This window comes from Bemisia tabaci, chromosome 7 (assembly GCF_918797505.1).
Source record: "Bemisia tabaci chromosome 7, PGI_BMITA_v3".
In the NCBI taxonomy this organism is placed as follows: Eukaryota; Metazoa; Arthropoda; class Insecta; order Hemiptera; family Aleyrodidae; genus Bemisia; species Bemisia tabaci.
The window spans coordinates 12,540,486-12,556,154 of NC_092799.1; the positions used below are offsets into that span (position 1 = coordinate 12,540,486).

The 15,669-nt window shown below is 35.5% G+C and overlaps 1 protein-coding gene across 2 annotated transcripts in view; it reads right to left on the bottom strand.

Annotated features, from left to right (window-relative positions):
* The window catches only part of LOC109035280 (uncharacterized), a 250,496-nt gene that overhangs the window by 62,675 nt on the left and 172,152 nt on the right, over positions 1–15,669 (bottom strand). For both annotated transcript variants that reach the window (XM_072302795.1, XM_072302794.1), the window contains 6 exons: positions 13,607–13,702; positions 12,807–12,959; positions 11,821–11,958; positions 3,260–6,124; positions 1,834–2,175; positions 414–722 (listed from right to left, as the gene is read on the bottom strand). In XM_072302795.1, coding sequence (XP_072158896.1) covers positions 414–722; positions 1,834–2,175; positions 3,260–6,124; positions 11,821–11,958; positions 12,807–12,959; positions 13,607–13,702 — 3,903 coding nt within the window. The remainder of the gene's footprint in view (positions 1–413; positions 723–1,833; positions 2,176–3,259; positions 6,125–11,820; positions 11,959–12,806; positions 12,960–13,606; positions 13,703–15,669) is intronic.

Sequence of the window (15,669 nt, forward strand, 5' to 3'; positions counted from 1 at the left end):
TGCTCAGCTATTCCTCCCTAGAGAAATGCTTTTTTGAACTTGATAATGAACCATTTGTGTTTTTCCACGAAATTTTACAAAGGATAAACTAATTTACAACCTTGTAAAAATTAATTGCCACGGTCTCATTACCTTTGAACTATACATCAATCTTGTTAGGGCATCTTTAGAGCTTCACTAGAACACACTTTCTCTTTTGGTACAAAAAAAGAAGAGTTTTACTTTTGGTAAAATTCTGAAGATGCCAGACAAAGGGTATATGCATCAGCATAAGTGGACCCCCAGTCAGCATCTTCAGCTATAAATTGCCTTACCAAGTAAATTTCCTTTGTACATCTCACTATTGCATTGTACACTATCTTCAAGAAAATTACCTATGCCATTTAATTTAATTTAATAGAACGCAAACTTACCTTAAGTTGGGAAGAGTTGGAAACAGGCTCATAAGATTGAATGACAATACCAACATCTTTTAGAATTGTTGATGTGCTGTTAACCGTCTTTTCCAGCTCATTTGAGGAAAGCATAGAATCTAGAGTTCCTTCATTTCTGAGTTCTAGTTCATACTTTACATTATTGATGGATTCTGACAGCTCCTTCAGTGCAATCAGTGCTGATGTACTGGGATCGCTGCATGCTATCTGTTCTTCTCGTAGATTTTCCTGATCCCTCTGAATCTTCGTAATTTCATTTTCGATCTCCTTAAGTGTATCAATTTCATTCTGGAATTGAACACAATAAAAGAGACTGAGAGAACTGCAAAAAAGGGGCTATTCAAGTAAAACAATGAGGTTACTAGTAGGCTAATTATTTTCATATTGCTTTTCGAATTCGCTGCGTTGATTCTGCCGTTAGAAGTTTACATCCGACAAGGTCTAAAATTACAGGGTGGGGAATGTGAAGTCAAGCATGAGTAACAAAATTGGTGTGAACAAATCGTAATCTACATTAACTAATTTGCAAAAAAACCTTTGATCTAATGAGAGTTACAGTAATTGCTTTCCTTACATTGATGATTTCTTTCTCTCTTCACTACTCACTTAAATGGGTATGTCAAATTTTTACGGCCTTTGAAATTTAATAAATGTAGTTTCATGAAGGTCATGAAGTCAGTTCTGATCAAATGTACAAGTTAAGAGGGCATACACATAAAAACGTTTTGGTAGCTTAGTGAAAAAAAATGAGAAAAATGGTACATTTTAGTTGGAAACTTTGGACTTACCACAAAGAATCCCTTCCTATTCCTTAAAAAATGAGAGATCAGGGACATCCTTAGTTCAAATGAGAACTTTTTAGCGAAACAGCAAAACTAATCATAACTGACTTTCCTACCAGTAAATTATTTAAAAAGACATAATTTAACATGACCTCTGAGTAATTCTGGTGCAAAGCACTCTTGAGTTGTCAATTTAAGGTGATTCGTCAAGCTCAAGTGATGTGGTCGAACTGGTATGCGATATATCGCATCAATTAAGTAGAAAATCTTGGCAGGTTTTGGATTTTTAGCAAAAAAAAGGGCAATAGCCCTTGCGCATGAGCCTAAAGAATCATTCTAATCCCAAGAGTCGGCAAAATTCATCAAAGAAATGGAAGCAGAATAGTGTTTGGAAAAAAACCTTGCATTTGATTCAGCTATCGATTTCTAAATCGAATGCGAGGTTTTTTTACCTAATGGTTGCAATATATCGCATGCCAGTTCGACCACATCACTTGAGCTTGACAAATCACCTAAAAAAATAGTGTAAAGCTTACAACTTAGATCTCTTATTTATTTTGTGTTCTCACTTTGCAGAATTTAAAAGATTGATTCCAAATTATTGTTAGATGTCTCACCTCAGAACAGTCCGTTAAATTGTTGGCAGGAATAGATTTAATTTTACTTTGGACACCTGCCAAACGCTCCTTCAATGAATCCACCTGATCCAGAAATTGTTTTTGCTTCAGAGATTTCTCAGTCTGTTCCACTTCGTACTCATGCAAATTGTTTTTGAAAAGATCCATTTGATTTTCAAACTCTTCAAGAAATGAGTTGAGGGTTTCTTCATCATCAGTCGAAATTTTGTCTCCAAATGAACTAATCTGGCTCAAAGTCTTGGTCTTCTTCTCACAGACCTCATTGATTGCAGAGTCAATTTTTTTACCTCTGGATTTCCTCTCATCTTCATCTTGAGTACTCTGAGGAAGAAAAACAAAAAATGACTTAATAAAAGATATTGATGTTTTTCTTCCTGTTACTTGAGGATACGACTTAGACATCGTGATACTTGTCAAAGCACTCATAATTGAATTTTTTTGAATAATTGAATACGAGACGGGCAGAAAAGCAAACGGCACAGATTTGTTCAAAAATTTTTTTGAATGGAAAACTACTCAATGTCAATTCTTGAAAACTTCCCTGATTTTTCTTATCTGAGCAAAGAAAACTCTATGGAAACTTCAAGGAATGATATTGATCTGTTCTCCTTCAAAAAATAAAATGGGAGCGGAGATTTTTAAATACTGCAGATGAGATACATGGTCTGATAATGTTACCGTTGATATGTAGGTTTACTTCTTTGAAAAACTTTTCAGATAACATCATCCAGTAAACATTAATGCACAAGGAGTAACGGTTATACAGTCTCTTTTATCAAGCGGCTATTAAGACCATCTTGATATTCTGAGTCCTTAAAGGGTGCAGGATTCTGTTTAGACCCTTATCTAACCTTGTGACAAATTTTAAACCGTGATTAAATCCTTTTATTGCCATGAATGCAGCATGTACATTCAGCGAAACCGTATTATTCCCGCAACATTACCGCCATTACTCAACAACCTCAACTCAGAAGTATTCACAATTCTAAAACCTACGTTCAATCTTGACTGAACAACCTGAACATTTACTAGGATCTCTTGAAAAATATAGCAGTTAAGACGCTTTGCACCAACTCTTACATTTAGCCGTAAGATAAATTAGATGGGGGTAGAAACTTTTTTTCTTTGAAAGACAATGACTCACAGATAAGGACTCACAAACATAGGGAAGAAAAGGAAAAATAAAGGCAATACAAACAGAAAATTTGGGACAACATAATAAGGAGAACTTAGGAGCAGTTCTAAAAATTCTGGCGACCAGAATCATGTACATACTAATTTACCGCAGAACCCTCTTATCTAAATGCAGATATGACTTTAACTTTTCAGATTATTTTTAAAAAAAAATAATCCCCCCCCCCCCCAAAAAAAAAAGGAGAGAGAGAACAAATACTGGAAGATTTACCTTCAATTCAGCGATCAGAGCATACAGTTTTTGTAATTCTGTGAAAAGGCAATGAACATCTTTGTACAATGTTGCTACAGCATCATTTTCTTTTAAATCTTGATGGTCAAGATCATTGCCACCATTTGCATCAAGCAGCTGGCCAGAGAGAAATGTTGGAAGTTCACATCCAAGAAACTGAAACTGATTGCAAATTTTCAAAGCATCGATCAGATTTTTTATGGTGTTTTTCTTCAGTTCGAGGCTCTCAAATGAAGCCTGTGAACTTAACAGAGCGGCCTTTGGATCTTGCACTACTGCACTTAGCTCATCAGCATCTTGTTTCAATCGACCACAATTATCATAGAGAGCCACAGAATCTTGTTTTTCAAGATTTGGATCGATTCCAGGCCGATTGGACTTGTCAGGAATAGATTCCATTACAGGAGCAGTTCTTCCTAACGGTGCTTCTACTGAGCCATATTCAGCATTCTGAACAGTGACTTCAGACTCAACTTCAACTGTATGATGTCCGCGATCAATCTGAATAGTATTATTGTTTTCTATTTTCGCATGGACATCTTCAGGAGGCCCTGGAGAGTGTTCTCCTCGGGGTGGCAAACTTTCCAGCAACTGTAAATTTGTGACATCACCTTCCCATTCTTTCAATCCAGAGCCACTATGCTCATGATAAACATCGGTTTGTTTTGGGTTTGCTAAATCTTTGGCAACTGTATTTACAGAGGTCTCGAGTGAGCGACCTTCTTCTAACGACAAGCTTTCTGCTGAATGAAGACTACCGTAATCTTCTCTCGACCTACTTTCCTGCGGATGGTTAGAAATAAATGGTTTCCTGGAGGTATCAATGACAGTGTCCACAAAAACTTCGGAGGCATCGACTGGTCGTGAGATATCAGTTATGATTTCTGATGTTCTGGTAGCAGGATTAATTCTAACAGATGTTTTCGATGTGAAACAAGAATCCTGTAGTTCGCTAGAGTCTGGGCTTAAGCTCTTTGGATCTTGTTCTGTATCGGAATCTTTCGAAATTGGATAGCTGACTAGAGGTTCTTTGATATACGGGACACTCTTCTTGGATCGAGAACTCTTTTTGCTCTTCCTCTTCGACTTATCCTGCAAAATTGAGACTGTATTAGTGACTGTGAATTCATCTTGTCTTGATCCATGTGCAAGGTTTGGAGGAGCCGTATCCTCTCCAAATTTTCTGGGCTCTTTCTTTACTTTCGGTTCTTCTTTGATTGGTGAAGTCTGAACGATACCCGACTGTTTTTTAACAGGTGATGTTTGGGTAGAACAGGTACTTCCAGCCTTTGACGTTTGGGTATCAGCATCAACTTTCTCTTCATCTTTGCTGTCTCTAGGGCTAGATTTTGTTTCCTCTGTTTGAGAGGATTTTACACCTGATTCTTGAGCTTCTGTTTGAGCACTGCACTCCGTTATGACTGGCCCAGCCTGAGTTGACTTTGCCTCGCTGGATAGTAACTCCGCAGTTGAGATTTGCCCTTCGTCGCGAGGGGGTAGAATATTCTTTTGGGACTTTTTCCCTTTTTTTCGATTGGCCTTTTTCTTGGGCACTGACAAGTCTGGATCTGGAACTATTTCCTCCGCAGTATCATCAGAGTAAGGTGCAGCACTTGACGTTGCCTCCTTGTCTTGAGTTTTTATCACTTGCTTCTTTTTACTCAAAACTTTCTTCTGGGCTTTTACATGACTTGATTGATCTTCTGGTCCCTTAAAACTGACATTACTCTCTTTGTCCTCTGTCACAGGTGTAGATTCTTTTGAGTTTTCATTCGATTCTGATAAGCTAATCTCTGACTGAGACTCATTATCTTTTGCCGAGGGCTCATAATTAGGTGCCTTTGGTACTTTAACCTCGATTGAAATTTTTGGCAATGTTTCTGTAAATTTTCTGCTTGATACTTCTGAAATTTTAAATTGCTCCTCTGACTTTTCTGGCACGGTAAAAGAAATATTTTTGAGCATGATTTCTTTTTCGATTTGTTCCACTTTGGTGGCAATTCCAGCAGAATCTGAGGGTTCTAATTTATTCAACAGTCCTTCCGAGTCTGGTGTTGCATGATCAAATTTAGTGGATACTACCGAATCAACTGAGCCGGAGGTTATTTGACCAGAGTACTTAGACTTTTCATTGGCATCAGAGGTGTCTAAATAACTTTCTAATGTAACAAGGGAGAACTGTTTTGCAGCTTCGTTTCTGATATTTTCGGATGGTAAGGCACCGGTGTTCTTTAAAGTTAGAACAGATGAGTCATCTGAGTGATGAGTCAAAGAGACATTGCTCCAACCAGGTTCGGCAATTGCCACTTCGAAAGGTACTTTCTCAGAATACTGAATGCTTGTTGTTTGATCGGGATTGCGCTCGAATCCGATTTTGACACTATCAATCTGATCTTCGGGAAATGTGGTCACAGTTGAAATTTGAATTGTATTATCATTTTCATTTTTTACCTGACTGATCATAATCTGTTTGAAAATTGGATCAGTCACCGTGCATTCATCAAGGAGATCTACGGTCTGAATGCTTGACGGCTCGGACATTTGAATACCAACACTCTTTTGTTCTGGTGGGGGAGTTCTTAAGCTCTGACCTGTTTGTGAGCCTACTTCTTTTGCACATTCAACTACTTCAAGAGACGGAATACCAGCTACTTCATCATCCAGTAAAGAGGCATTGGAATCGAGTGTGTTTTCATCGAGCTTCTCGATAGGGTAGGTTCCACCAAACGGAGACTCAGGGCGCACAATAGGGGAAGAAATTGGATGGGAGGGAACGGGAGATGGAGTTGGGGAATGGGGAGTCACAGGATCTGCTACTTCCATGGTTTCTGCTATTTCTTGTTCCTAAAGAGGGGAAACAACAAAAGTGGGTTAGTAGTTGGAAAGGGTAACTGTGCTGGATTATACATTTAGAAATTCATTTCCCTCTGTAAGTTCTAACAATCTAAGAGATGGACAAATTCAGTAGGTTCTTGTACGGTTTCTTATGCTCACTTATTTGTCAATCAAATGATAAAGTGATGCAGATAATTTTGAGCAATTGAATCGTGGATCGGGCAGAAATTTAATTATCATCATGCAAGTAGAGCAAAAATAATAAAAGAACTGGATGATATATCTACAAAGAAGAAATTTACTGAACTATTCAGAATAAATTGGACTGCAGGATGAGAAAGTAAATTTGCAGCGCAATTAGGATTCTTCATGAGCAAAATGTCAGCCATTAGAGAGAAAAGGATGAGTAAAGAATAGGAAAGTGCTACAAGAGTTGATGTGCTGCCAATAGATGTAAAAATATAAGATATCGATTCGTAAGAGAAAGAGAGCGCGTGGAAAAGAAAGAGAAGAAAATCCACCTAAGTTGTCCTTGAAAGATTGATACCTACAACCGTCCAAAAGTACCGCATTTCATAGTGGTGTGAGGCTGTGTAGATCTCTGGCTCACTTTTTTGACTTGTAGACATCAATCTCATTGCTTGCTGCTTAGAGTTTTCTCACTAAGAATACCTTCAAATTAAGTAACTTTCATTGAGCAGTTTTTTCCGAGTACCTGAATCCTGATCTTCAGTCAAACCTTGTGGTTAGCTTAAGAGACAGACTTAGTGATCTACTCAAAAGATGAGGAGGAAAGCTGATTCTGACAGAAATGATTAATCAAAGTTGATTAAAGAACTCTGGTATAAGTTGAGAATGTCCCCTAAATGGAGTTAAATCTTTTAAATTGGACCGTCTGATGCAGCTTGTTAACTTTGATAACAAACCGAAACTTTACATGTAAGAGGTATACAATGAAAAGAGATCAAAAATTTGTCATTGCAGGCCAATGCCGCCAACGGATGATCAGATTGGCATTTTTGATGGCTGATCTGATCGCTGTTAACCTGATAGACACACAGGTTTTTACAGGATTGAATATTCTTCAGTGATTTTGATTTGATGTCCATGAAATTTGAGTGCTGGAGTATGTTTTTCATTTTGTATCCTCCTAACACTCACACTTTTGATCAGCAGTGATAATTTCACTGAAAAAAGCTGCCTCTTATTTTAGACCTGCCCTAAATTTATAGTTACAAGTTGTTCCAAATACTCACACATTTCTCAAAATCGCAAAATGCACTCCAGCACACTTGAAAAACACGAACACGAACGTCAACAGCATAATACTGAAGATCTGTTAAAACCAGCACATTTATCAAGTTTTCAGCAATCGATTAAGCTCATGAAAACGTCAGCTGGATATCTACTAGCCTTTTATGACCCAAGTTCAGTTTTGAATTGGCCACACTCCGTAAATATCAATGTAAAGGATCTTAAATTAAAGAACGATACTATAAGATTAGTCTATGGTAACAGGAGCATGAGCATACTATTTTAACCCTCCTTTACTCTGAAGACCAAAACATGCCATTTTCCTCCAGTTTTCTTTATTACTTGGTATCGATAAGATATGAGATTTTTGCAAGGTAAGTATCGCAGCAGAGGGCTCTCTACAGGGCCACCCATTGTACTGTTATTATGGTAAGCCAGCACAGCAGCTTGCGCATGAATATTTTCCCATAAAAAATGATTCAAAGCATCCAAGCATAAGATACCATATAGAGATATATAACCTATATAAGATAGTTTCCAAATTTGAATCATATTTTCCAATTAAATTTAGCAAGATTTCAGAAACTCCAAAATTAACGTTGTCTTCAGAAGTCACCTTTCTGACAGCAGAAGAAATGAAGAATGTACAATTCTCTATTGAAAACTAGAGCTACACCTAAATCTTAATGTCAACAGGCAGCTGCGACTTACTCTATTTCAAAATTGCTGAATCAGCAATTTTTTTGGTCTGAGACTTTTCTTTGAAATTGAATAAATTTAGCTAGAGATTTACAGAGCCTGCGCTAACAATGGAATGCTATTTGCATGGACAAGTATCGTTCTGGGTTGTTTAAAGAGCACTTATATATGTGTCTTTGTGTAGTTTCTGCCTCCGGTGCAAAACAAGCAATCATTTAATACTTTGAGTATTAGATGAAGCTTTGAGCTTGTTCCCAGAAGGAATAGATGTAGATGGGAAAGAGGAGACATGAATTTCAGCATATGGTAGGAAAATTCTTGGGTAGAAGGCAAAAATATGGTGAGAGATTATTAATTTGGATATATTAATAAGAATGGGATTTGAGTAAGAAACTAACGATTGAGAAAATATGAAAAAATCAACCTGCAAGCCAATGACTACGTGAATTTGAAAAATAGTTTTAAAAAAATAAATAAAATAAAATTAATTGCATGATAAAGGATTTGAAATATTCTTATTAACAACAATAATTTTGCCGTAGTCTTGTTTGTTTTTCTAACTTCAGTTTTTTTTTTTTTTTCTATACTTTGCACTTAAAAGGGGTGAATCCTACATTGGCAACATTTCTGACCTGTCACTAACAAAAAGTTACTGCGCAGCTACAAACGCTTTTGTCAAATTCAAAGTTCAGGATAAGTCTGGAAAATGCAATATTCACATAATGAAAATCTCTGTAGCAATAGGTTCTCAATAACTTCAAGGTTTTCATCATTCCTTCATTTTCCAATTCCCTGTGTTTTTTTGCTTTTCCTAGACTCCTAAAATTCCAAATTCTCAGACTTCTCCCTTACTTTCAAATGAAACTTGCACTTGGATTTCTTTATTTTCCTATATTCTGACAGAATTTCCACGTAATGAGATTCAAATTATGAAAAACGGCACTTTAAAGTTGCCCTTGCGTGAATGGCAATCGGCTTAAGTTGCTAAGCTGTGGCACTTAATCACCAAACTTCCTAAATATTTCTATGAAATCCTCAACTTCTCTAACTCACTGTAAATATTCTGATTTTCCCTGACATTCCAGACCACCAGTAACGCTGTACTTACAAGAAAGAAACAATTTCAAATTCATTCTAGGAGCACTTAATAATTGATCCCTGGATGATCATCCTGCTGATAAATTACTGCAAACACAGAATAAACTAAATTCATCGCTGTTTGCCGCTTACTAAGAGTAACAATGGTATTCCTTAAAATAAAACAAAAATTCTGCACATTTCTTGGGGGATTTAATCTCAAGAAAAAAAAAAGCCCACGTGTTATTTTACAGATAAGCCACACAAGAGAGATGAGAGAATTGGAAACGTTATCGTAAACAATACATCAGTGCCAGGAGTCGGAACATAAAAACTACTACACTCGTGAGCACATAGTAAAAATATTCTAAGTTTTAAAATCAGACAAATACTAAGAGATATAAGACATAATATTTAGATGAGTTTTAAAAAAACAGTTTAAATTGGAAACTTTGTCTAGTGATGTCACCCGGGGGGGGGGGGGGGGGGAGGAGTTCATTTTTCTAACTTGGATGCAACTTTTCTCCATGATACCGCATCGGAAAAAAATTGTGAGAATGTTCTAAATTATGTTCATTCCATACGGCCACGAGGCAATAAAATTTCCTTATGCCACTGACTCACTTTGATTTTGAAATTGTCATAAATTTCACAATGAGTGCTGATCAAAGAAAATTTGAAAAACCTATCCGACTGTTTGAAACTTGGAAAAGTACACGGAGCTAAAATTAGAAGATATAATGAAGAAAATAGTGTATTAAGCGAAAGCAAAAGCAAACAATAGCAACTATAGCAGCATGCAAGTATAAGCACAAAACCAGATATTAACCGATCATAAACTAACTATTCATTTCTGAGAATCAGACATTATGCAATATGAGAAATAATACCGAAGAGCATTAGTCTTATCAAACTGTCATTCGCATTTTTTATACAGCTGTTAATTTAGTAGAAACTTAGAGAGGGAAATTAATTTTAAAGCAGTATGAAAAATAAATTTTAGAGAAACAATCATGTTTAAATCTGGTTTTCGGACGATGTTAGAGTGGTTCAAAAATCAGTGTCACGAGTCTATGTTCCTCTGGCTTAAGGGTGTATCTCAATTTCTGCATGAGCATCGGAAAGTATGGATTTATAAGTAAAACAGAGCTTGCAGGAAAATTGAGCTATGCCCTTACGGGGGAGGAACGACCAAGTAAGTTTAATCTCCTCTATATCAACACTCACAAAACTTGCAAGTAAAGCTTTGAGGTCTGTCACATTGAAAAACGTTAACCTTAAACTTTCATCTGAATTATACTTCCCTTCACTCGATTTATGAATTTTTTTTCTTTTCGCTTTCTTTTCAGGTACTTTGACTAAAACCGGCCACTCTAACATGTTCAGAACAGCACTCTCAAACAGTATCAGATTTAGTTTCTTTGAAGAGACACCCTTTGAGTTAAAATCAAACGCACAAACTATAAATAAACTTTACTTACTGATTTAATAGCATCTGAGATTTTTTGACGACTAAGATTTTCACTCAAAATTCACTCAAAGGGTATGGTTGAGATGCAATAAAGAAAGTTTAAATGCGTTAAAAATTTTACTAATTAAATAACATTATTCACAAAAGTAGACTAGAATAAAATTCGTTTCGGTGGTGTACAAGATTAATACTGTTTGAGACAGTGAAAGAAATAGAGACTTAATTACCAAACAAAATGATGAAGATAATATAACCATAACCATGATAATGATAATAATAACGATATACCAAAGTAATAAAAATAAAATTAATAGAAGTAATAACAGAAACAATGATGATAAAAACAATAATAACAATAACAAGAAAATTTGAAGGATGATGCAAAAATGTTTGATAAGTGTGGTGCAGGCTCCTTTGCCAATGATACCAAAGAGCAGATGAAATTCTTTTACTTTTTATTCAGGGATCAGAATTTGAAAGTGTTCCGGAAATAAGTATTGCAGTTGATGCATAAAATCCCATTTGTAAAATACTCATAAACTCCAAGTTTTCATAGCTAATTTATAGTAGCTGGGCTTGGTAGACTCAAGCTGTCTTTTAGACCAAAAGTTTCCTTCTACACTTTCGTTTGCTTCACAAAATCGGACTGCAGGGAGTTAAGTGAAACCGTACATGATGGAAAACCGCTCGTTTACAGTTCCCTTTTACTAACTGCAGTCCAATCATTGCTGCAATGACAAATTTGGTGTTTTAATAGGAGAGAGCTTTATGAAAAATTTGCTGTGGATTCACCAAATATATGTACTCACTGTCAAGCTACAGAAGATGGCCAGAGGTACATTATAACATTAAATATCATGTGAAATAAGCAGCGATTATTTAAGGGGTATCAGGATGAGTGCTATTTGTGACTCACGTCGAAAGGTACTCATTGCTTTTATATTATTATGTGGTATGGTAGCACTGTCCTAGCATGTCAACCAAAATGTGCTCATGAGAATTGATCTCAGCATATTCTGAGGAAAGTTTATGCAAATCTTTGGTCTGGAAATTTGATGAGCAATGGAAATTGGCTTCGGGAGAGAACACCACACAAAAATAAACTCGACTCCAATTAATATAAATAAAAAGATAATTGTAATGCATCATCCAATAATTAATATACTAAAGTGGTACAAAATAATGAACTATTAAGCAATTTAACCTGAGAGGGGGGTTGACCTTGCACTTCGAAAGCTTCGGAAGATGCAGTAGGAACAACCTGAGATCCTGAGAGTACAAGAGCTTCCATTTTCGGTTCATCAATGTCCATTGCAGATTTTTGTTTCTCATCAAGGGTTAACTGTACAGAAAGAAGAGAGAAACATATCTGAATGAATAATGCCAAATTTTTCAAACATTCTGACCTGATGAATTGCAGGGCATGCAGAATTGGAAAAAAAAACTCCCGTATGTACACTCTAATAGTGTAAAATTAGCCGCAAATGTGTATAACTTTATGATAAAACATTTTCCTTCACTATTTTTTATTTGTATAATTATATGCTTGAATTTTTTTAAATGCTGCTTTTGCAAAACTTCAAATACGCTGACAAAAATGTAGTAAAGCAGTAAGACTGCGCATTACTAACACAGCAACGCCGTGTCTCCTTAAGAAAACGCAAGTCAAAATGCTGAAAATTTCGTTTTTCTTATGACTGTCACAGAGCAAGTTCGATTTTGAAAGCTTATCATACTGAGGAAGTCATAAAGAACATCAAATAATACAAAAATTTAGCTAAAGCCACATCCCTTGGTTACCTACACAACCTAGTAAATTACTGGAAACTCAGCTACCTTATACACGATTGTAATGGCGTTTTTTCACATATTCTCTGTTTTTTCTCTAGATAGAAATTTCATGCACTTTTCAAGAACAAAAAAAAAACTCCAAGAAAGGTTGGAAACATATGGGGTACGTTAAGGATTTTTAAGTACGTACATTAGATTTTATAATCGGTAAATGAGTAAGCTGCTGAAAATCACAGTGGTTTATCAGATCACATGCATCATCAGATTTTTTAAAAAACTTTCCGATACTTAATTTTCTGTGACAGACGGTTCATAAAAGAGCATAAGTAGCGATAATTACACTACTAGTATTGAAATGGTGAAATAGGAAAATATTGCAGTATAAAAAGGTAGATTCACCTTAACTGCTTCCGCAACAGATAAAATTGATGATATCTCTAATTTAAGTGTCTCCCATTCGGCGGCAAGTTCATCCTTGACGTCTTGTTCAGTATCATCAGCGAATAAATTTTCAGTAGCTAGCTTTCTTTCTAGCAAAGACTTTACTGCATCCTGTAAAAGAATAAAGAGGACATGCTTTCATTAAAAACATCAAGGAGATGAACCACCGAACAACAAGCCAAGCACCATCACTCATACTTCCTTCTCAAAATTGTATGTGCAATACGATGGACGCATTTAAACATTCCAAATCCAACTTGTAAGTAAACAGGTTTATTAACATGTTTCATTGACAGGTTTTCCTTGAAATAATTCACACTTTCTGCTGACAAAAAAAAAACTAGAAGTCAAATCGAGCATTAAATTAATTTTGGAATATTTTACGTTGAAAGAATTTTCTTGTGTACTAACTTTTTTCTGACAAGATTAAAGGTACCTTACTTTGTGCCGGATTGTACCACACTTTTTTTACTTGTTTCTCATAAACTTTTATAAAGTACAAGATCTAGCTACTCTGGAGTCTGGAAGATGTTTATCAACTCTCTTTCTAGAGCAGTTAATGCAAATTTCCCTACAGAAATCAGTTTCTGCGTAGTACCAGTAATGCTTATTAAGTGCTACATATTTAATACTTGAATAAGATATTCAGAAGCGGTTTGTAATCTTTTTCTGTCAAAAAAATTTGAGGTAGACATTTGAAAAAGGAGAGAGATTTTCTTAAATTTGTACCTATTGAATTAGTGAAAATGTTTGCTTACTTGAGAAACAGAGTAGAGTTGCTGCAGTTCTTCCCCAGTAAAATCTGCAAAATTGGTGGGTACTACATCTTTAAGTTCCAGATTTCTTCCTGGAATCTAGACAAAACAAACGAACAAATTATTAGACATCGAGAATGATGGAGAACAAAGATAAAATGATGAAGTGAAAAAATTGTTCATACTTTTGACCATGAAAGGTTTATTCTTGTCTCTGTAATGATATCACTTCAAAAACAAAGGGCTACTATTTTTAAGTATTATCACATGGTCAATCGTCTTACTTGGTCAATCGTTTAAAGAAAAGAGAATAATTCTATTGAAATGAGTACACAATTTTTTGAAATGCAAGTATCAACTGAACCCAAAATAAAATTAAAACGGTGACTGAGCAGGAGTCTGGCAAGACAGAGCAGACCTTCATAAAAATTTTCAATTTTAACAACAGTTCTTCAGCAATCAAAAGTTTAAAGAGGGAGAGGGAAAAAATATTTGCTTAATTTTTACAGCGCATTCAGTATCAAAATAGATTTGTTTAAATATTCCATCACTTGATTATTTCGACAACTTGTTTACATACAAGTGCGTAATCCAAAGTATTAGTTTTAACATCAAATCAATCACAGGATTAAAATCTACCAAATGTCTACTATAACAATAAAATTAGGTTATTATTTTCAAACGAGAAAACTTAACACCTCGTTAGATGACAAACTAAACTATCTTTTGAGAGAAAAAACCAGAATCAAAAGAGAAACAAAAGGTAAAGCAAAAGCAAGTCTCAATGGGAGCATTTTAAGCCAAACTTTATGACCCCTGTTACCTAACACTGACAAATGCATCAGTATTCAATTCTGACAGAGTCTAAATTCAAGCATTGCGCAGAGCACATTCTTCCTTTAATTCAAATGGAGAAAAAGTTTCACATCCCGGAAAAATTTTAAAACAAGCTTTTATAACTTTTAATTGCATAGTAAAAAACGACAAAGGCTATTTTTTGTTTATTTTAAGATGGCATCCAACTCCATCTAAGAAATAATACCTTTCAGAAAAAAAAGTACATTGCTTAGGAGTCGCATTTTGATTATTTTGCTAGGTGTGAAGTTTTTTATGAAGAATTCTGGAAAAGCTATCTGAAATACAGTGGTTTTGTTTATCAAACGGACCATTTTGACGCCCTTGCACCAAATAAAATCTTGACATTAAATCTTTAATACCTCAAAACTTACTTCATAAGTAAATGCCGTGTATGGACTACAATTTTAAGCTGATTTTTTTCAAAAGTAAATGCTAGTGAAATTTTTGCCATTGAAAGAGCTAACAGGAACCAATACCATTGGAAACTAATTTTTCCCTTAGAGACCATGTCGAAAGTCATCAAGTTTTAAGGTAAAAAAAAGGTATGGAAATGGTTCAACTGCATGGTGGATGATATGGTAACTTCAAGCAACCATGTATTCCCTGCTCAAGATATTCTCGTTGCAATGACAAATTTCCTATGGATGAAGCTGTAAATCTGCCCAAATTCTTTGCACGTAGAGAACACATATTTTTGAGTTCAAAAGTTCAACTAGATCATACCTTGACATGATTTCAGAAATGTGGTACTAGAGAAAAAACGGGGTAAGATTGAGAGGTGATGTGGATATGATTCAAAGCATTAGAGGGAACACAATTCTGGGAGAAATAAAATGGCTGCGTAAAAAAAAGATAGAGAAAAAAATAGGGGGAAAGTGGGGGTAAAAGACAAGAGGGAGGTAAAACAGATACTGTGACATTAGTAAGTGATTAAATGATATTTAGGACCAGATCTATAAAAATGAACCTAATTTCCGGGAGAAAATTTGCCGTAACTTTCTGCAATCACTTGTATCTCCTAAGCATTTTTGTCCAAGAACTTCAGAACTGACATCTCCTTCAATTTTTGAAATTTTAGGGTTAAACTTGAGTCAAAATTTCCAGATTCTCTTCCTTAAAGCATTTCCAAAAAGTTCAGGAAATTTTTCTCCGGGCAGATGTGGTCCTATTTTACACATCGGGTCCCATTTACTTCTGAATGTTTTTTT